This window comes from Leptinotarsa decemlineata, unplaced genomic scaffold (assembly GCF_025532065.1).
Source record: "Leptinotarsa decemlineata unplaced genomic scaffold, Ldec_3_MD MMD2_tig00026354_RagTag_RagTag, whole genome shotgun sequence".
Taxonomy (NCBI): Eukaryota; Metazoa; Arthropoda; class Insecta; order Coleoptera; family Chrysomelidae; genus Leptinotarsa; species Leptinotarsa decemlineata.
The window spans coordinates 17,438,630-17,461,918 of NW_027412702.1; the positions used below are offsets into that span (position 1 = coordinate 17,438,630).

A 23,289-nucleotide genomic window follows, 5' to 3' on the forward strand; every position below is an offset into this window, starting at 1 on the left:
CTAGTGGGATAATTGCCAAAAGAATATGCATTCATAAAAATTATATTAAAGGAAATAAAAATTTAATACAGCAGAACAGTGTTATTAAAAAAATATAAAATGTAACAATAAAATATATACGAACCGAAATCGGGAAATACTCACAAACACACACGAACGAACTTTACGTATTGAAACACTTGTGGGGACTTTAAATCAATTTATTCACAAAAACGACAAGAACTTTACTGGATACGTTATTACAATTTGACACTTGAACAATACTAAAACTGTGAACTTCCCTTAACGTTTAACAACACTCTATTTATACCCTAATTGAATGTTCTAGAGATTACTAGGTACAATTTTCGAGAACCTTCCGAGAAAATAATTATTCAGACTACCCTTAATTCTAAACCCTAACCTAAGCAAAAGTGTCACTGTCACTGATACACTGGTCTCTGTCCAGATTGCTTATCCCGCTACAGTATATTTACAATTCAATTAAATTATTCTACATCAGTATAGTCTTCATCCGAAGAACTGTCATCATCCCCTGGTGTTATAATTATAGGGTCAACCACCTGATCGACCAAGTTGTCCAGTTCCCACATTTTATCTTCCTCTTTTAAAACATGCTGGATTGCTTTTTGCCAGTTTTCTGATGTGATTTCCATAATGGCTTGATCAAACAATACCTTGACATCTTTCATTTTAAATGTGGTATTGTGCCTTGCAACATATCCTTTAACTTGTGCCCATATAAGTTCTATATGATTTAATTCGCAATGATATGGCGGTAGGCGCAGCACAGTTACTTTATACTTTTCTGCTACATCTTCTACGGCATATTTCATGAAGCGAGATTTATGTTGTTTTACTATGGCTAGTAGTTCCTTCTTTACTGAATTCGTTTCAAACTGAATACCTTTATTTGACAGCCAGTTAATAATTTCTTGCTTTCTCCAAGCTGAAGTTGGTACCTTCTCTAAGCGCCTTGAATGGTAGCTTGCATTATCCATAACCACGACCGAGTCAGCTGAAAGAAATTTTAACATTTCCCCGAAGTAGTCTTCGAAGACATCCGAATTCATGTCCTCATGATAATCTCCCATCCGGCACGACTCAAAGCTTAACAAACCTTCTTTTAAAAATCCGTCTTCGCTTCCAATGTGAGCAATTATAAGCCTATATAACCTTCGTTTATCCACGTCTCATCAAGATAAAAAATTTTCTTTTGCTCTCTGCGGTACTGCTTTATAGTTGTCAAATATTTTCGTCTCCAGCAAACAATTTCATCACTTTCCAGTAATAGTGCCTTTCGATTGTGCTTTTCCCAGGCAAAATTCATACTTTTTAAAGTTTTCCATAAAAGTTTTCTGGATATCAAAGGAATATCGTTATCTTGGCTTATCTCGATAAATATTTTTTCAAGAGTGGGTATTTCCTTTTTAAAATAAAACGAATGAACTTTTCTTCGAATGTCACATTTGGTGTCTTCATCTAAGATTTTTATTGGTCTTCCTGATTTTCTCTTGCATGGACTTACCTGGCCTGATATCTTTCTTTCTCGCAATAATTTAAAAATCGTGGACTGTCCAATTCCAGTCATTCGGGCACATCGCTCAACACTTTCTTGCACAGACAAACTAGGGTGATCGTGTTTTATGCAATCATATACATTTAAAATTATAACTTTTTCGCAAACAGATAGCGGAGAATTTTTTACACTTCTTTTCTTTGTAGTAAATGTCCCCATTTTATAACTTTTTCACTATTTCTATATCACAATATCACTGTACGTTTAATTGGTGTAGTAACAATTACTATTATAACTCGAATGTTTAAGACACCATTACAATATATTTAAACCCTTTTTCTTAATTACCTGGGTTTAATAGGTATTGCATGATTGGTGGGCAGGGTCAAAAAGGGATTATTATAATGACATGGCACCTCGGAACTAAGTGTTAACCCTTTTTTGAGAAATCATGCTCAAGTATATGAACCCAAATTGCATATTAAATAAGTTTACAAGAACCACTAAAATTAATCTTAATCTTTTTTTAAGAAATTTTACTTACCTAAATACATGTAGGTACTTAGTTTTAGACCAAATTACTTCCCAAAAATGGCCTTTTATTATTATCTATGTCTGTAATTTTTAATTTACTTTAATTATTAAGTTTAATAATCCTAAGATTTGCCTACGCCCATGGACGACAACGAAATTCAGGCAAATTTTATGACACTTCATGATTTATTACTCTACACTCTTTTGAAATAGACTATAGTCATCTATTCATTTTTGGATTTATAATTTTCCTAACCGACTTTGCCGTTTTTTCATTTTCCGAGTGGCAAATGCCAAGTGAGTGATTGATTCATTTTTTGAAACTTCTTTCTTATGATTATTATATTCGCCTAAAATAAAACAATAATAGCCGGTTAAACGATATTATATACTAATATTCAGTATTCGAATCGATCAGCTCCAATTTTATTATAAGGAAAATTCTTATAATTCTGGATCATTTACATGTGTTAAAAATTAATTGTAGGGCATAATATTTAGAAATGGGTGTTGTCTGAATAATGTTGCAGAAAAAGAAAACCAAAAAGGTTTTTCTTCCTTCAGATATAGTGATGAATGAATATACCGATATAAATATAAACAAATCTCTAAAAAAACGGTGAAGACTTTCGCAGCCGAGGTTTTCAGTGCCACTATTTTCCGGGTTTGAAGGCCGTGAGTTTTTGAATTTCTTCCTGACGTTTTGCTGGTGCGAGCGGCTAGTTTCATCAGAGGCTTCGAACTCGGAAAATAGTGACACTGGAAATCTGTGGGATTTCCACTGAATCGCCGTAGTTTTGTGAACTGTTTAGTGAAAATCTCATCTTGAAGAGTTATTTGAACATTATGGTTTTTCAGCAAGTGTTGGCCAATACCATCACATACATCTTCTAATAACTCACAATATTCAGAGCCTCTCTAGCTCTGAGGTATATTCCCAGTAAGTGGAGTGAAGTAAGAGTAGTATTTATACTCAAACCAGGTAGGATGGACAACACCCTACCAAAAGCATTCCGACCAATTAGTCTTACATCGTTTTTCTTAAAAACCATGGAGAGGCTATGTGAGCGGTACATAAGAGATGAAGTACTTGTTCAAAACCCACTTCATCCAAATCAACATGCATATACTCCGGGAAGGTCTACTGATTCGGCCCTTCACCATGTGGTTGGCAGAATCGAGAGATCATTGGACAACAAAGAATCCACCCTGGGTATATTCATAGATATCGAGGGAGCGTTTGATAAAACAACCTTTCCAATAATTACCCAGCAACTACACTCCAGGAATGTACCCCTGGTAGTAGGAGAATGGATACTCCAGATGCTCTCTAGTAGAGCAATAAGTATTAATGTAGAAGACATCACATTGAAAGGACTGGTCATGAGGGTATGTCTACAGGGAGGTGTCTTATCACCCCTTCTCTGGAACATAGTTCTGGATACCCTAATTAATCACGTTAACAAAAATGGAATCTACACAATTGAATACGCAGATGACATAGTTATCTTGCAGACCGGCCAATTTGTAAACACACTGTGCGATAGAGCGCAGGACGGGCTCAAATTAATAGAAACATGGTGTAAGGAACACTCACTATCCATCAATCCCAAGAAGACTGAGATGGTCCTTTTCACCAGGAAAATAAGTTTAACGGACTTAAAACCTCCCGAAATCTTTGAAAGTAAACTAAACTTCTCTGAAGAGGTGAAATACCTTGGTACTATCCTCGACAAGAAGCTAACATGGAACTCATCTACAGAGTAGAGCAAAAAGAGCATACGTGGCTTATGAGCAATGTCGGAGGACAGTGGGATGCGCATGGGGTATTTCACCCCGTGTGGTCACATGGATCTACAATGCAATAATAAGACCTATGTTAACGTATGGAGCCATTGCATGGGGACCGAAAGTTCTACAAGCAACGGCCATCCAAAAAATATATCAAACACAGCGACTGGCTTGTTTAAACATGAGAACGACACCAACCGCGGCAATTGAATTAATCACGGGTCTGACCCCTCTGGATCAGTAAGTTAAGGAGGTTGCGTTAATGGCCATGGTACGATTGCGCACGGCTGGTGTAAACCTCGAAGTAGGAATGGGTCAATTAAGGCTGGACCTATGGCGAGAAGCGCTTACTGCGCAACCTCTGCTGCAGGCAACAAGTGATGCAATTGAACCCAGGTTTGTGTTTAATAAACCCTACAAAATGCAAATTAAGCAGAACACAGAGTCAGATGCTACAAATGCAATACGGATTTATACAGACGGCTCAAAAACCAAAGAAGGCGCAGGATGTGGAGTGTACTCCAGATCACTAAGTCTAAGGATTAAGTGGGGTATGGGAAGAAATATCAGCGTGGTCCAAACAGAACTGGCTGGTATTTCAATCGCCACAAAAGAAATAACCAAGAAAGGAATTTCTGGCAAAAACATAAAAATCTGAACTGATAGCAGACAAGCACTATTAGCCTTTAACAGACACCGTGTTACCTCAGGGCTAGTACTAGAGTGCCACCAAGATTTAACCAAAGCCTCGGTAGATAATAACATTATCCTGAGGTGGGTTGAAGGGCACGACAGGAGTGATGGAAATCACATTGCCGACTCTTTAGCCAAGGAAGCGGCTGGACTAAGAATTTTAGGACTCAGTGGCACCCACGGCCTGATGACTTCGACAATTGCGGAACTAGTCAAATGTTACACCCATGCTCAATCCTTAAAGAGATGGGATGGAATCAAAGGATGTAATCTTGCCAGGATCATCTTGGGCGACCCTGGGAAGCTGGCGCCGAAGAAATATCTGGCGATGACCAGGAAAAATCTACGCCTTACAGTAGGATTTCTGACTGGCCACTGTCAACTAAGGAAACACCTCCATAATATGGGGCTAGTGGACACACCTCTATGCATGATGTGTGAACAGGAAAATGAGACTGTCAGGCATGTCCTGTGCGAGTGCCCGGAGTAATCGTCAATAAGAGAGTGTGTGTTCGGCGAGTCTTGGCCTACACCTGCCGATATAAAGGAGATGTCTCCCAGCGACCTGTCCACTTCCCTGGAAAGGATGGAAGATGACCTAGGAGGACAACTCCTCGGGAGAATGTACAATGGGTCACATGTGGCCTAAGTGCGTGGGCTTACACTCACCCTCCCTACTCTACAGATACATAACTCACAAAATATATAGGCAGCAACACTGTGGTAAGCTTGTACGTGAATTTGTACTTATGCACAAGTTTACACTTTTTGTGCAAGTAATCCAATATAGACTTTTGTTGAAGGCGTACTTGCTATCCTTATTTTTCATTTTGAATTTGAAATTGTTCAAAAGATATCAGTGTCCATACCACATGAAAAACTCAATTCATCTGTAATGAAACTATTGTGAAAAATTCAGTGTCAACATTTTTCGAATTTAAAATCCATGGATTTTGGGAATTTCTTCCTGACATTTCGCCGACGCGAGTGGCTAGCTTCTTCAGAGGTTTAACCATCATGGCTTGCTGTCCGATGACTAACATTTTGGCTTCGTTATTCGAATAACCAACAGAATGACAACAGGCAGCAAGATTGTTAATGTTCCAGGTTCAAGTACATGTACAAGTGCAGGCAAAAGTTCAGGTACAAGTACAGGTACAAATACAACTGATTACCTGACAAGGCCTAAATACGCTTTACGAAGCCAAAAAGTTAGTCATCGGACAGCAAGCCCTGATGGTTAAACCGCTGAAGAAGCTAGCCACTCGCGCCAGCAAAACGTTAGGAAGAAATTCCCAAAATCCACGGCTTTCAAACTTGAAAAATAGTGACACTGAAAATCTCTGCCGCGAAAGTATAAACCTATTGTGAAAAATGTAATTTGATAACTTACCCGCAAACTTGGGTCCTGCGGCTGCATTTCTCGCGAAAGCAACAACAAGCAACGTTGATAGTATAGCTCTAACCTTCATATTGCCTGTAAAAATGGCATCTGATCCACCTTAATTTTCTGCCGAGTATTTATTGGTACTGTAACGGTAATTACCTCCAAAAAAAATTGTCATTAAAACAATTATCTACGATAAGAATGTGCTTGATAATGAACAACATGAATAATGATAAAATTTTTCACCTAATAAAGATGTCCCTGTCATGGCCACGAATGGCATTTACGTTCTGATTAAGCCTGATGGAATTTTAGAAACGCCTTATGAAGATTATGACTATCACTGGAAAAATGATTGAAATACTCATTCTGAAAAATTTAAATTATAGACTCTGAAATAATATATAAGATTACTCGATTAAATCTAAGTATCAGCATCTGATTAAGATATTATTTCCTTCAATATTATTCAGAATACGTAAAATGAAAAAGTAAAATTATATTTCTGACTTTGGCTTTCTACTTTTCCAGCTCTATACATCTTTGTGGCTATAAAAATCGATAAAAAAATCTAGAGGTCCGTATTTGAAAAAAATCTAATGAACGAAACGTTGCATTGTAAATTGGTTCATATCAGATTATAACAAACTAGCCATCCGCCCTGGCTCCTCATGGATGCAATGCTGATACTAAATATACTATAGAATGTCTTTATACACAACTTCCACAGATTTTTTTGTCAGTAGACAATACAAACATGCTTTCTTTAGAGGTTACTCTTGAAATAGCGACACATAATTGGCCCGGTAGCGCCGCAACCGCAATGTCCCTGCATTTTAAATCTGTAATATCTTCGAAACTATTCATTCTGTGGACAGATAAGATACATGATATAATCGAATGGAGAAAAATTCTAATGGGGTAAGATCTGGCGAACGAGGAGACCACCGTGGATCAGTATTTCGTCCTAACCATTCATCACCAAATTTTCCATTTAACCATTCTAATAAAACAATTCTTGTAGAATAAGCAGGACATCATGTTGATCGTCTATTTGTCCTTGAATCCACATGGAGAAGTCATTCCGTAAGTCACAGTCTCGTTCTTGAAACGTGCAAATAAACATTGGCTTATACGCATGATATTGATTTTTTTAATAATATTCTTAACAGAGCTTCGTTTTACATCCGTATAACTAGAAATTTCTTGTGTTGATCTTCTAGGGTTTTCAACAACTACCTGAAGTACTTCTAATTGATTTTCTTCAGTACATAGAGTTTTAGTACGTTCATTTTTATATTTATAGTCTAAACACCCAGTCCGTTTGAAATTATTCAAAATTCTGCTTAGTGGATGACGTTCATTGAATATATCTACTGCTTCACGCACTGGTTTATAGTTCATTCGTACAGCTTTTTCACAAACATTTCAAATACAAAATGTTCACAACAAATGAAAGTTTTTGAATATGCATATTATCATCAATAATATTTTACCTTGTTAAAAATATGGTTCGCGAAATTTTTTAGTTAAGATAAATATCGTTATAACAAACATGACGTTTGTGATTCCCTAAAAGAATCAAAATCCAACTCAATTGCACAAATATACATGAATTTGCACAAAGTTATGCTCAACTGATTTGGTTGTAACAACTTCATGGAAGTGTTAGTTATAAAAAAATTACAAATTGGGAAATCATTGATAAAAAAATTACTTGGGATGCCATGTTTTGGTATTTAGGCATAAATTTCAATTGTAAACAACTTTTCTCAATAACATTTTGCTGAATTTTCTGAAATAAATGTACTTTACTCCTGTATAATTTTTATATTTTTTCACCTACCCTTTATGCTGGTTGCCTTGAAACCATTCTGAGTATACCTAATATAATTATCGAATATTAACTACTTTTGGCAATATTTGTATTTAGGTTGTGCAGTTAATTGATTTAGGTACAGTTAATTTCTTTAATGTCCCCCCTTTTAATTTTTGAACGGGTCAACTAAAAAATTGAAATTTGGGGTAATGAAATTAATGCATGAATACATTATTTTGAAGTAAAATTTCTTTCAAAATGGGCGCCATCTAGGAAAAAAAAATAAATGAAAAAGGAGGTCTTGTGACACATCATTTTGATGCTCCTGAAAAATACTTCACAACCCTAGAATATCAAGTCAATATCTTCATCTATCACAAAATGGCGGAACATTTAATAATTTCCTGAAGACAAACACATTAATATCGATATTTCTAGAAATATTCCTTTTTATCTGCCATATGGCAATCTCAACAACCCGAAAAGGTTTGTTAAGTTATTTTTTGTTTATAAAAGCGACAAAAATTGTCAGTTCAAAAATGAACATAATTGTTCGGTTAGAATATTCTCATTTAGTTTTCGGTTTTATTAGTAGAAAGGTACCACGTCAACAATTCTCGTCCATTGGAAGAAAAAGTTGAAGCAATTTTTAATTACGCTGCAATGCGTAACTTTCACGAGACCGAGAAGATTTTCAATGAACACAATGGAGCACCACCACATTACTCCACACCAGAAAATATTTGGATACTACTTTTCCACCGTTCGGTGGATTGGCTATCGAGGTTCTACAAAATGGCCAGTCCGCTCGCCAGATTTGACACCTTTCAATTTTTTTTATGTGACTATTTGAAGCAAAAGGTGTACGAAACTGAACCTGCTTCAATATTGGATATACGGTAGAGAATAACAAATATTTGTAGAGATATTGACGTTATTGTGTTCAAAATTGTTCGTCGTGAAATATTGGATAGGCTGTTCATATGTCAAGAATTTCAGGGCAATCATTTCGAGCATCTTCTGAACTGACCTCAAGCTTATTACCTCATATTATGTAGTTAAATGTCAATGTATCCAGGCAATTATTAAAAATTCCGCCATTTTGTAGTAGTTGAAGATACTGACATTATATTCTAGGGATGTGAAGCATTCGTCAGGAGCTTCAAAAATATGTGTCACAAGACCCCCCTTTCTACTTAATTTTTTTTCCCCAGATGGCTCCCAGCCACAATCTCTAAAGTTTCATCTGACAATTCCACTTCAAAATAAAGTGTTCAAAATGAAGTATTCATTGATTTCATTATCCCAAATTTCAATTTTTGGAGTTGACTAGTTCAAAAGAAATGCACTTTATGTTGCACACTCAAATGACCACACTGTATATATGATGAAAAGTATAGGTCCTGATTTCATCATTCAGTTTCACCATTTACTTCCGATTTTCAGAAAGTTTTCGAAAGTTCTTGAAAACATGGCAGTGTGGTTCTGCGATAAATTCAGTTAGTAATAAGTTTGTCTCATTTTTCAATTCATCCGAACCCGATAAATGTCATTGGTCCAAATTACATTATATGCGATTTTTTGTATTATTTTCTCAATTGGTTAACAGCAAAAAAATATTTCAAACATATTTGAATAGAAACCGTTCTTTTTAATAGTAGCCCTGTAGCCCAGTACTTCATTACCATAATTATACAAAAGCGTAGTAACTCGTTCATTACCAGGTTCCATAACATTGTGGGGCAACCCTACCAGAATACGTTCTTGCTACCTCTGTCACCTTTGCATCCCCCATATTGGTCGTGTATAAGTGTCGTCCTTTAACCCTAGAGTCAATGAAAAGAACATGGCATGAGACTCACATATATCACGTGAAAAATATATTTCCATTTATTGATTTTTCATCACAATCTGTATGATTCATTCACAATAATAGCAGAAATATTTTGGTACAAGTCCAATAAAATATTGTATACTTCTTCGCTCGCCAAATACTTATTAACAGCTTCGCTACCTCCATGCACGTAAGAGTTTCCAATATTTTCAAGTACGTTCTTCAGATTGTATTTATTATTCTGAAATGAAAAGCACGTTACTATGTTTGTATTTATTTGGATCAGGTACCTATATTTTATGAAAGAGCAAAGATAATGCGACCAAGAAGAAGTTCAAAGGGTAAACCTCGATAACTTTTGTTTTTTTCTACTGTACACAAAGCTACTCTAGCTCAACTGCACCATGCTGAGATAAATTATTTTCATTTTAGAGAATTGAATTCTATAAAATGATTGACATTGAATACAATCTTCCTCAAAACATATCATGGATAGGAGATTAAAAATTATACTCGGATCAAAAATAAAAAAAGAATAAAAAATGTATCTCTCCTCGATACAATCTTCAGACTTATTTGATTTCTGTTAGAGAATCGGTATAGTAGGTTTTACGGTATATAACCATAATAACTCTAGAGATCTATGGTTGAAACTAAAAAAAACTCGATATTCACAATAAAAAACCTATATTGAATCTTCCCTCCCATTTATGTGATCCTAACAACATGAATGATTTTTTCATTGCTTCGCAACAACAAGGTTGACCCAAATCAGGAACAATTTTACAGTAATAATGTGAATGATTCAAAAGGAATAGATGATCTCGATAATTCTCTCTTAAATCTCTGTTGTCCACCTATAGTGCCCGTTATTTTACATATTATAAACTTTTGCTTGGAGAAGAAAGTTTTCCCAAGTACGTGGAAGCAGTCTATCATGGTACCAATACCCAAAATTAAAGAACCTAAGGAATTCAAAGACTTGCGCCCTATAAGTCTTCTTCCATTTCTTTCTAAAATTTTGGAAAAGGCTATTGCTCAACAGTTGAGAAACCACCTCCACAACAACAATGTACTTCCAATTATGCAATCTGGTTTCAGACTAAACTATAGCTGTGCTACAGCTTTATTGAACATATTAGATGATATCGTCGCAGCATCGGATAGAGACGAAATCACTGTCTTACTATTGATCGACTTTAGCAAAGCTTTTGATACATTGAATCATCAACTACTTCGATCTATATTGCATTATAATGGACATTATAATGTAATATAGATGTATTTGCATTATAATGTCAAAGCACTTTGAAATTTTTCGATTCATATCTTTCACATAGACAACAAATTGTTTGAGTGGAGAACCACATGTCAGATTTCAAAAATACTTCTTCAGGTGTCCAACAGGGTTCAATCCTTGGACCTATCCTCTACATAATTTAACCTCCCATTTGACAACCTGTTTGAAAAAACTCAAATATCATATGTATGCCGATGATACACAGTTGTATCATTCTTTTACTCCTGGCTCTGTACAGCAAAGCGAAAATGTCATTAATGACGATTTGAATCAATTCGTTAATGTATCGAAGAAACATGCCCTGGAAGTTAATAATTCCAAATGCTCTATGATTGTATTTGGAAGGAAAGTCGCAAGTTCGAAACTTAGAGATCTGATCATAAAAATTGATGACACTGTTTTATCGGTTGTAAATCAGGTTAAAAATCTAGGAGTTTGTATCGATGATGAACTCAAATTCAAAAAACATACTTCAACATTGATTCAAAGAGCATTTGGGAAAATGAAAGTGTTAAACCCTCATAGGCATGTCTTGAGCCTAAAAACCAAATTACTCATCTATTTTCAATCATTGTGACGTAGTGTATCATTATTTTCTGAATAAAAATGAGCAACAACGAATTCAAAGAGTTCAAAACTCTTGTTTGAGATTTTCATACGGTATCAAGAAAAGAGAACCGATTTCTCATACACTCAAAAAAGCTAGGTGGCTGAAAATGTACGATAGGCGGACTCTTCATTCTTCGACATTATTTCATGAAGTTATTGTCAATAGAACACCTCCCTACCTCTAAAACAGAATAACTTATCGAACTGATGTTCATAATGTGAACATCAGGCGCAAAATGATCCATGTTGTTAGACACTCCATAGAACTATTCAAAAGGTTATTTACATAAACGATAGCTGAATTCTATAACAACCTACCACCTTCTTTTCAGTCGAAATCTGTTTCCAGTTTCAGGTACTGCCTGAAAAAACACCTTCTGAAAGAATAATAATACCCGAATATATTATATGACACATTGGCTCTTGTAGGACATAGCTAAAATATTTGTAGTACCCTTATGTTTGCATCGATATCCGCCTCATGAATTAAATGTTGTACCTGCTATCACAATTCCAATTTTATTTTAGGACCTTTGTTATTTTTTTTTTGTTTTTCATCTTTTTAATTTTTTTTTGTAAGGTGCAAGAGGAAGAATGAACTCTGTTCAATCTTGTATCCTATTGACAAATTTGTATTTTGTTTTTCTCCATATTGTACCATGTTATTTCAGCTGTCAATAAATTCATTTATTATTATTATAGTATTGGCTAAACGATTATATTGAAACTAATTCGACCCGTTGTAAAACCCGAATCAAATAAAGGGAAAAGAATCACAATATTACGCTACACTACACTATACACCAGGTAGTTTATCGCAGTTGATAAGCCAATACCATTTAGAGTGAAACGTACTAAACATGGGATGTTTCTTCCTCTCTTAAGCTTGGTTCACGAGATGGAGTAGTTACTAGTTGACAATCTTCCTCTTGAACAAAGGTTTCATAAATGCAGTCGAGCCGCGTTGAAATTAACCGCCAGGCGTAAGATACTCTTCACAAAGGCGAAACTGCTGTCAGATGGAATACACATATCACTGAGGCCACCCGGTTCTTCGGGGTGAAGTGGAGTTTCACACGTACACTCTGAAAATAGAGATCCCGCTGCACGTGGTAACCCAGGGTATTCCGGAAAACGTAGAAGCAAGCCATGGCACACCTGAGAAGACAGGGATTCACCGTCCTCGAATGTCATCGGAGAACATGGGGGAGAACGCGGAAGATTCTACCACTATTCCTAGTAAAATTACCACGAACAGGGGATATGATCTACAAGGTTAGCAATTGCGTTAACCTCATAGTGCGGGTAGAACCACTAGAAACATAGGTGTCTTTTCGTAGAGTCACCTATGCCATTCAGAGATGCCATTCACGGAGATGTTGCCATGCGACGGTCCTCTGCGTGTATTGAGGCGAGCAACATTATTCCAAGAACACACCTGCGAAATGTGGTAACTGCAGGGAACCCACCCACCCAGCGAGCTACAAGATGTTTTCCAAACCGAAACAAGCGCACCTTCTGCAAAGAGCGCGGAGACCAGCAAACCAGAAAGCCAGCGGCCTAAGCCCAAGACTGCGGCTCCGAAGAAAGGACCCCGCCAAAGACTAAGACCCTCAGAGGAAATGACCGAAATGACCTGAAGAGCATATTCGACAGGCTTACGATCGAGCTGAGAACAATAGCTCACGAATTGTTGTATGTCCTACTACAGGAACCTGAAAGACGTTGATGGCAGCAAAACGGATTCCGGAAAATCTGATGATAGGATATTCGAATGCCAACTTCATGAGCTTGTCTTCGCGGCTTCCCATTGATGTCATGGCAATACAAGAAATACGCGAGATCTCTCCATCAATGGCTTCAACACCTACAGGGTCGACAGGCCAGGTCCTGCGACTGCAAGAAGCGCGGCTCACGTTGTGATGTCCGACCTCATGCAGCACGAGGACCGAAAACTCCAGCGAATCAGTTGCCGTCATGGTGAGGTTAAGGCGTTACGAATAGCTGCCCTCGCATTGAAACCTACAGAGAACCGACATAGCGAAAATGTTCCCCGACCACAGTGGCTATAGACGATTTCAACGCAATATCGCGCGAATGGAACGAAAACCGGAGAGGCCGGGAGCTTGTCAGGCTACTAGAGGACTTCAAAGATACCGCAGTTGTTTCTCCAGCGGACCGTGGTCCGCTGGAGAAACAACTGCGTGGTCCCGACATGCTCGACATCGACATAATGCAGAACATCGTCAGCTCGAAGATAGACTCACCAGACGAAGGGTCATCTGACCACAACCCTATCCCATTCACAGACGGAGCGAGATACACGGGGCGTTCCAGCCATGCGCTTCAATCTAGAGGACCAAATAACACCGGAAGTAATGGAGCTCATCAGGATCAGAAGACGCCTGAAGACAAGATAATAGCGGACACTTGCTCCAATGGAGAAAAGGGGCAAGCACAGAGCCAGCACAATTATGCGGCAAGAGCTGCGAACACTTTTAGACCGAAAATGGATAGCCCGTTCGGCATAACTCAATACCGAAGACCAGTCGGCATGGAAAATGCAGAGGAAGGACCGCCAAAAGTCATGCCCACCAATACACGGTGAACAAGGTATCGTCTCCACCGAACAAGAGAAAGCTTAAGCATTTGCTGACAATTTCGAAAGACGATGTAAAGAGAATGATGTCATCACATACGAGGTGGAACACATCGAGCAACGAGTCGAACAGACGGTACGCAGAATGAGGCGACTGCAAAAGGACGACAGTTACTTTTTTTATAAACCCACCATAAACGTTTCTATATGAGGATAATACGTTTAGGGGCCAAATTGATTTGAACGAAAAAAAATGTTTCGAAGAATATGTGCAATTTTCTTTGCCATTTCTTGGGTGATTATCATATTTTGTCGATCACAGTGTTGTTCGTTTTGGCAGCTTATACTCAGTGGCGTATAAAAAATCTTGTTTCTGGAGGGGGGATGGGATTAGGTGGTTTCATACGTGCCCAAATATTTCTCGTATACTGTCAAATATCTCACTTAATATTTTTCAGTTGTAATTGAAAAAGCAAACTTCCCCGAAGTAGAATTTAATTGCTTCGATATAATCAAATACGAGAACAGGTAATAAACAACGTATCACCTTCAAACTAAAACTACAAAATCGATATGTTCTATATTCTTTTCACCTGCGGGAACTATATAAGTAATTATCGGTGGATAATGTGATCTGTTGAGTTGTATCTTGTTCATCAGGAGACTTGCTAGCAAATTCCTTTAAATTGAGACATTTTTTAATGATTCATTAGTGGCGGGAAATAATTACCTAATTTCGACAGTAGAAACAAATTTTATATTTCGACCAGTAATATATATGTCATACCTTCAAGCAATCACAATCCACTACCAAGTTCACTTTTTTGGGATCTAGATACTGATTTATTCCGAACTCGATGAGTTTTGCTAAAACGCAATTACCACAATCCTTTTCGTATGTGAACCACATACAAAATAATTTTTCCAAAATGTTAATGATTCCTGTTAAAAACTGGCTGGCTCTGCTATTTTTCCAGAATCCTGTTATTTCCGCCTAAAAGTATGTAACAAAGTCAATTAACAGAAAAAATAAAAGTCTAAAGTTAGGTTTTTTTATGTTTACAATGCAATATTTTACCAATTATGTTGAAAGATATGTAGTGATATAATTACAATTGAAATAATTTACATCAACTTTTACTCAGACATCTCTGCTGGACATGATATAATATCAGTTGTGGTATTAGCGTGGTAAGTGGTTTTTTGATACACACTGATCAAATGATACTTTGTATTGAATGAAGTGAAATAATAAGAACTGTGTAACAAACCTCTCAATAAGTCTGCGAAATTTTGGACCAGAGAGGTCAAGTAGATGTTGTTTATATGGATATACAAAAAGCCTTCGATAGAATTGACCTGAAAATTTTACTGCGAAAGCTTGGTTTTTTAGGATTCTCTTCTAAACTATTCTCTTTATGGAAATATGTAGAATTCCAAGAATATCGCTCTTTCATAATAACACCAATATCAAGAGTACCACAGCGTTCTAATCTTGGGCCGATTTTATTCCTCCTGTTCATTAATGACCTCACACTGGATCTTCAATGCTCCACTTTATTGTATGCTGATGACTTGAAAATTTATCGAAGTATCTTCACAACTCAAGATTGCATTTCATTACAGCATGATATCAACACAGTACATGTATGGTGTACTAAAAACCACCTTGAGTTGAAAACGACAAATGTTCAACTGTTACCTTCTCGAAGAAAGAAAATGCATTGATGTTTCCATACAATATCAATAATACAATCTTGAATCGTTTGACTCAAAGGCGCGACCTTGGCATATTACTTGACAAAAAGATGTCATTCAATCCTCATAATCAAAGTACCGTGTCTTGAGCTAATAAAATGTTAGGCTTCATATTGAGGAGTGGTAGGGAATTTGCAGATCCAGCAACTCTGACATTAGTATTCAACTGTTATGTGCGCAGCAAATTAGAATATGGGTATTAATATGGTATCCCCATCATGCAACCCAAATAAGTTCCATAGAACATTGATTACTCTATACTTCTTAATGAGAGCAATTTCATCTCACTGAATACTAGACGTATCATTCTAACAATAACGTTCCTTTATAATTTACTGCAAAATAACATAAGCTGTGAACTCCTGCTGCTGTACCTCGACTAAATAGTAGGCACGCAAAGGTATTTTATTGTGATTTTGCTAGGACAGACATATCAAAGAGATCGCCTGTTTCAATCATTTGCAATTATTTCAATCTGATATGTGGTTCATGTGACATTAATAAATCTTCATTATCTATTATATTTTATATAACAACGATAAAAATAAAATAAAAACAACAATAAAAATTAATTGGCGCTCCGGGGCGACTTCATTGATTCCAGTGGCGCATTTGCTTTTTCAGCTGCAGGAAAACCCGGAAAAACCTGCAGCACCACATCATCTGAAGATCTTGATCCAACAATGTCCTCTCTCTTATGCAACAAATTGTATTATACAATATGTAACTTTTTTTTTCCTCTTTTGTAGTACCTAATCCTGCTAACACACACACGTGAATATACATTTCTATCACATTTAAAACATCTTCTTTTATTTTATATATACATTTATCCAGTTTATACATTGTTATTGGGTGTACTTATACCTGTTGGAAATAAAGAAATATCAATCTATCTACCTATCTATTATTCATTACTTTTTGACAATCCTCATCATCTTTGTCATAAGTAGGTCTTAACAAATAATCGTACGGTGACTTTTCATTATCAAATCTTTCATATAATAATATGTAGGCATATAGATTATTTTTATATTCGACTTAATGTCATCCTCGAATGGTTTTGGAGAAAATTGACATGAAAGATTTCATTTAATTACCGTTGTAATAATGAAAAATGAAAAAGGTCATCTGGTTTATTTTTTAATGCGTTGGACCACAATGTATTTCATACAATTCTCCAACACATATTTCGTCAAAAAACCAAAACTTACAAAGTTGAACAACCGAGACTATGTACTGAAAGGCACTCAAGTCCAATTTGTTAATTTAATTATACTCTATCGTAATATAACTAAAGTTTGTATTTTCATTTGTCAAATGAAGCAGCGAAAGTCTACAAGTGTAACGGTTATAAAAAAAACTTACCGGAGTGTCGTGAAAAGCTATCTGAAGATTCAAATCAGATATATTCTTCTTAGATAAATCTGATTTGAGATTGAGCATAACATTCATCTCAACTCGTACCCTAGAAATTCCCAGTCTAAAAATTTCAAAAATGTGCAAAATTAGAATTTTAAAATAAGTATTTTATGTGTGCATTATAGAGAAACTTTTTGCCGACCAACCTGTCTAGGACTGGGCAAAAGGCTAATTATATAGGAAAAATGGAAGTAATCTCTTCCTTGTGTTGTTTTTATTATTCAATATTTGGTTTTTTTGGTTCCCAGACACGTTGAATGTTTATGTGAATACGAATATTCGAAGACTTTATGATAGAAAAAAATAATGAAAATGGGTATGATATGGAAATATAACAATAAAGTAACTTTCATTTCCACCAAGTAACTTTTGTTCTTCATTGTCAAATGTTTCAATATTGTTGGTTGAAACTGGTTGATACGTTATACTATTTTCAAGTGCAGCCCTATTCTTGAAATCATTCTAAATGTATAAATTATTAATAATGTTCAACTTTTAGAGTCAAACTATAGATTCAGTGAGTAGATTACGTCTTTCATTTTGTTAAAATTTGAAACTAGTTAATGATTATTTCCAAACAGAAATATTTTTCAGGAGAGTTCATTTAGTCGATAACTACTCCTATTCTGAAGAAGTTCACTTTCAAATGTATTTATTTTCGCATTAAGTAATCCATATCCTATTGTATCAGTTCTTCAACCATATTTTTAAAATAAATTGAATATATATAATTTGAAATTTATCTATACTAATACCTATAAGTGTGATAGTTTGTGAAGTTAGATGTATGTTTGTGGCTCTTTAACGCCTAAACGACTGAACGGATTTAGATCCGATAGCATATATCTACCTCATATGTGGTAGCCACTATATGCAAAATACTGAGCCATTAATACAATTAAATTGGATCTTTTTTTTACAATGCTCATTTCAGAATATCTGTCAAATTCTAATGAAAATTGTCGTTTCAAGTGTTTAATATAGATAAACATTGTCTTTTACACTAAGTAATTTGGACGAATCGTTTAAAAGTTATCACGATAAGATTAACTTGATGCAACGCAGTAAGCCATTACGCGTCGCGTCTACTGTAAGACGATGCGCAGGGCAAAGACGCGAGGGCAGATGTCGCTAACGGTTATGTTAGTTTTGAAAATTTCATTATAGGTAACATAATTCGATTCTCGAAGCTATTCATTACTCTGTGAAGTTGGCATATTTTTTTCTTCAGTTACTGTATTTTTTAAGTAAGAATATACACTACTAACTATTGCCCGCTCTTACATTAACGTACAGCCGAAGCTACTGAACCTAGAATCGTGAAATATGCAGGTAAGTTCTTTGTATAGCGTAAATAAGCATCAAGAAAGGGAATCAGGAATTTCCACCGCCAAGGGGGAAAATATGGGTTTAAAGATTGTATTGAATTTCGTTAGTTTTGAAGTTGGAAACATGAAGGTTTTGGTTAATAAAAAACATTGTAACAATTTGTTGAAAATGGTCTGTCATGAACCAAATTCTACGCCGACGAAGCCGGGAGCAACAACTAGAATATTATACTTAAATTTCAATATATGTAAACATCGTTTAAAATGGCTTTTTTGTTCAAATCAAGTTTCGTATAATCTACAACATATTTAGGTGAATATCCAATCAATGAATATTTTTTACTTCAGAAAGTCATGCATGTCCTCAACCAACCATTGAATCTATCACAAACATTATTTTTGCTGAAGATAACTTTTACAATCACGACTCACTTTTTAACATACACGCACGTGTTTGTGTGTGTGTGTGTGTGTGTGAATTCAAAAAGAAGAGGCAATCACACAGAAGGCAGGTCGGTTCCGTTTTAGTAAACCGGTTCCGGTTCAGTTTTAGTAAATAAATAAATAGAGGTAAGAATAGTTGTATGAATAACAATACTCACTTAATCTTGCCTACACCGTATATAGGAAGTTCATTGAGTATCCCTATGTCGACGTCGTATCCAGTGTCAAGACCTAATTTGTCCAATGTCAGTGCTAAACTGACGTTAACTTTTGAAAATTCGGGATCTTCAATAGCCACATCTTTTACTTCCGTGGTAAAATTCATGCCGCCCATACCGTAAATGATAAAGTCGTCCAAAATCAGGGATCCTATCCTAAAAAAATAATATCGACATCATTTGTAATTTATAGAGATATAATTTTCTGATGGTTTTACTTCATGTTGATAGAGTTTTCAATCATGATTTCGACATGGAAATAGGATTCGACAGAAACCAATGCTTTGAATATATTTTCAAATAATATTTTTGGAAAAGGACGGTTTTGGCTTTCGTGTAATTCAATGTTTATGAAAGTAGTTGTTTCGAAAGAGCGTTTTCTTCCAGCTTGTGTTTGGAAGTTACTTCCTTGTTTGCCACACATCTCTCTGTAGAGTTCATTTTTTTAAATTAAATAATTTCGTTCTTTCTTTGGAAGATTTTCTCAATTTTTTCATAAATATGGTGGAGTAGCAAGCCAAAACATTTCTTTCCCAAAAATAAATCTCCCCTGAAAAAATATACCCCTTTCAATTTGAACAAGATTCCTATGGCTGGGATTGTATCAGATAAGGGAATGAAATCATCACGTCCTGTCATCAATGACATTGACAAATTCAACTCATTCGGGACAATTAAGTCGTAATTTATGAATGAATTCAGTTCTTCATCTTGTAATGCCAGGTTGGTACTGAAGAGGCAATAAGGCAAGTGCCCGATTCCGAAACATCAAATGCCCGCCATTGAGGAGGACAGTGTTCCATGTAAGTAACATTTTATCTCTTTCATATACTATATTGTGTAGCAATCCTGTCAATAATATCTGATTCAATTCCATAATGAATGTTCAGAATACAAACTGAATAGGACTTTTTTGTATGAATTATACATTGAATTAATGTTCATATTATAAAAGTAGTTTCGAAATTATTGTTTCATCTTTATAAAAACTTTATTTTTTGAAATTAATTGCTTTCTTCCTTTATTTGAAACCTTTGAAAGATTTCAACTTTTTTGTATAAAGATAGAAACTTTTCTTTTCTGCAGAATGGACATCCGTTGTGGCATTAGCTCGGTAAATGATTTTCTGATAGGCACTAATCAAATTTTTCTTTGTATAGAAGGATGTGGAAAATGGAAGATTTCGAGATTTATTCGAAATATTGTTCTGTTCACATTGTGCAACTGCTCATCCAAATCTCAATATATTGGCTAGTTAGAGTGTTGTACTTGAACATTTCTATGAAAGCGAAAGTCGTTTTAGTTAGTTACGATAAACTTCCAAAGTGAAAAAGCGAAAACTCACATGATGTTCTCTTTGCTTTCTGGTAAGGTAATAGAAATTGGATCATGGGTTATGTTACCATTTTTCTTGAGATTATTCAGTATCAGTCGGAGTCCTGCGTTGATTACAACTGAAAAACATAATATGTATATCAAAAGAAATACCTACAGCTTTGATGAGTTTTTTTCAAATGTCCATTGTTTATATTATTTGAAATCAGAAACGTTCTGAAACGGGGACATTGTGGAAAAACAATTCATTGCTTTTGAATAATGATGATGCACCTGCTAACTCTTCATTGCTTGTTCGTAATTTTTTGTCGAAAACAACACCGTAATCATGCCTCAGCCACCGTATTCATCAGATTCGGCCTCCTGAGAAGGGGCATGGAGTCGAAGGCCAACAAGTCAAGTCTTAAATTTTGTTCATAGCTATTGTTTTGCAACAGTTTTCAAGACGAATATTTGATCGGTTTTTGTTCTTCCCTGTTCTTCTCCTGTTATCCTTGTTCTATACACTTATAATCTCATTATTTTTATTTATGGTAGTATTTTGAATGCTTTCTCTGATATTGCAATTCTTCTATAATTTTTAGATTGTTCGATCACTTTTTTATGTATTGGGCATATAAGTGTTTCCTTCCGTTGCTCTTGCATTTTTTTCATGTTACCATACGTTTGAAATAAGTTCAGCTATTTTTTCCTGTAGTCTTTCTCCTCTTACCTTCAGTATTTCTGTTGGTATTTCACTTACTACCGCGCTGTTATTATTTTCTATTCTTTTTTTCTTCTTTCACCTCCCCCACTTTTGGGTCTTATATTTGTTCATAGTCATTCTCATGCACTCCTTGTTTCATTTCCATCTCTGTCTGTTCGCCATCGTTTAATATATCGTGGAAATAATCCATTAATCTATTTAGCTTATCCCTAGGTATCCCCAGATGTAACCGTTTTTTATTTCTACAAAAAAATGTGCCTTTTTTGTAGGGTTTCGTCTTTTTTTTTTGATACTCGATAAAAATTTTCAACTTCTTTCCTGGTGTAGTTTACTATAATTATTTCAAGCTGTTTTTTTGTAGTACTTTTTTGTTTATACTATCGCTCCGCTCCTTTTTTATTTGTGCCTCACTTTTTCTATATTTTGCATTGTTCATCTTTAGCTATGCATTTTTTTCATTCCTTCGTTAACTTGTCTATCATCTTTTGTGTTCATTTTCAATCCTGGTATTAAAAGGTTTTCTTCCTATTGTTTTTTTCTATTATTTGCATGATGAACAGTTTACCGACAGTAGAGGCAAGGCCCTAATACGGCACCTTGTGGCACACCGTTTCTAGTGTTGTTTAAAACTGTCTCAAGGTTATTCGTATTTCAACACATTGTATTTTATAAGTGTCACACATGGTCTCCGCGACTATGCTTTAAGTACATTGGAACTTATTGTATCTAATTTTGGTGTGTGGCGTGTATGTATTTTGTTAACTCTTTCAAATTTCTTCTTTAGTCCAAGTAATCTACCAAATTGGTATATGTCAACAAAACTTATCTCTAAAGAATCATTTGATATTATATAATTATGTAATCGTATCTCTTTTTATCTTATCTATTTTATCTCATTTTATTATACCTAACTATTTCACTTGAAACCAATTTTGTTTTTTTTGCTTTTCTATTGTATCCATGTAGTCATTATATTTCTGTATTATCTCAATTTTTGTGGCTTTGTTAGTCAGATCATTTCGTTTTCAAATGATTACATTAGATATGCCCTTTGATTTCCAATCTTTTTACTATTCAATGAAAGTTATCCTAAATGACTGTTTTCAGTTTTCTGTAGTTGAAGTTGAAGTTGTAGTTGAAGTTGAAGTTGTAGTTGTGAGCATAAATTTGGCAAAAATGGTCTCAACCCGATCCACACTGTTACTTAATTTATCAGTTCAAAATTAATTTTTAAAACTTACCGGCAAGTGGCAAGCCAGCGGTCACATTTTCCACAAAGGTAACTACAACCAATACCGATAGTATAGTCCCAAACTTCATACTCTCTTTCAAAATCAACGTCTATTCCACCTGCAGTATGTATTGACTATTGATAATTTATCTACCGTAAGTGTCTTTGATAATAAATTCATCCATTATGAAAGCTATTATCTGACAGACCGATAAAAATGTTTTTCAAAACGAACCACTTGAATATTGTTAAAGGTGTTTAACAGTAAATGAAGCATTCGATACACACGTCAGGGCCAAACATACAATGTGTATACGAGGGATGATCAAAAATCTATGGAGAACGTAAATCAATATAATTCCAAAATTACAATGGCAAGCGATCTCAATGATAACTTTAAGTTGAGAAATAAACGATCCTTTGAATTATTTGAAAATATTTCAAGCAGAGTCAATTATTTTGAACCAGAATATCCTGGAAATCGCATTGGGGAGTGGCGGAGGAGTGGCTTTAAAATTATGTCCTATTTCTCCAATACTATATTGAAAACCGAGAGAAACAGACAAAAAAATAATGTTTTTTTGCAAAACATAACATGTCGAGCAATTTCCAATTTTGATTTGGCTTCTATTTGGTCAAACGGTCTTGAATTTTCTGTAAGGTATATTTGGGGTAAGGTGAAGAGACTGGCATTATTACTTCTAAGGTTTTCAACTGTGCCGATTGAAAAACATTGCAAAAAATCATCGATTTTTGTAGCCA

The 23,289-nt window shown here is 35.4% G+C and overlaps 1 protein-coding gene across 1 annotated transcript; it reads right to left on the reverse strand.

Moving 5' to 3' along the window:
- Window positions 1-9,608: 9,608 nt before the first annotated feature.
- Window positions 9,609-22,769, reverse strand: LOC111517989 (uncharacterized). Its single transcript, XM_023174296.2, has 6 exons — window positions 22,538-22,769; window positions 20,601-20,709; window positions 19,196-19,411; window positions 17,212-17,326; window positions 14,873-15,079; window positions 9,609-9,818 (listed from the first exon to the last, which is right to left on the reverse strand). The coding sequence occupies exons 1-6, from the start codon at window positions 22,614-22,616 to the stop codon at window positions 9,648-9,650; spliced, it is 897 nt and encodes a 298-aa protein (XP_023030064.2). The 5' UTR covers window positions 22,617-22,769; the 3' UTR covers window positions 9,609-9,647.
- Window positions 22,770-23,289: the final 520 nt, after the last annotated feature.

Coding starts and splice junctions, on each gene's coding strand:
- LOC111517989 (XM_023174296.2), bottom strand. CDS start 22,616: ATGAAGTTTGGGACTATACTATCGGTATTGGTTGTAGTTACCTTTGTG. Junction 19,412..20,600: donor GAAAGCAAAGAGAACATCAT/GTGAGTTTTCGC, acceptor TTATTTTTTTAG/GATAGGATCCCTGATTTTGG. Junction 9,819..14,872: donor TGGATTGTGATTGCTTGAAG/GTATGACATATA, acceptor TTTTCATTTCAG/AATAATAAATACAATCTGAA.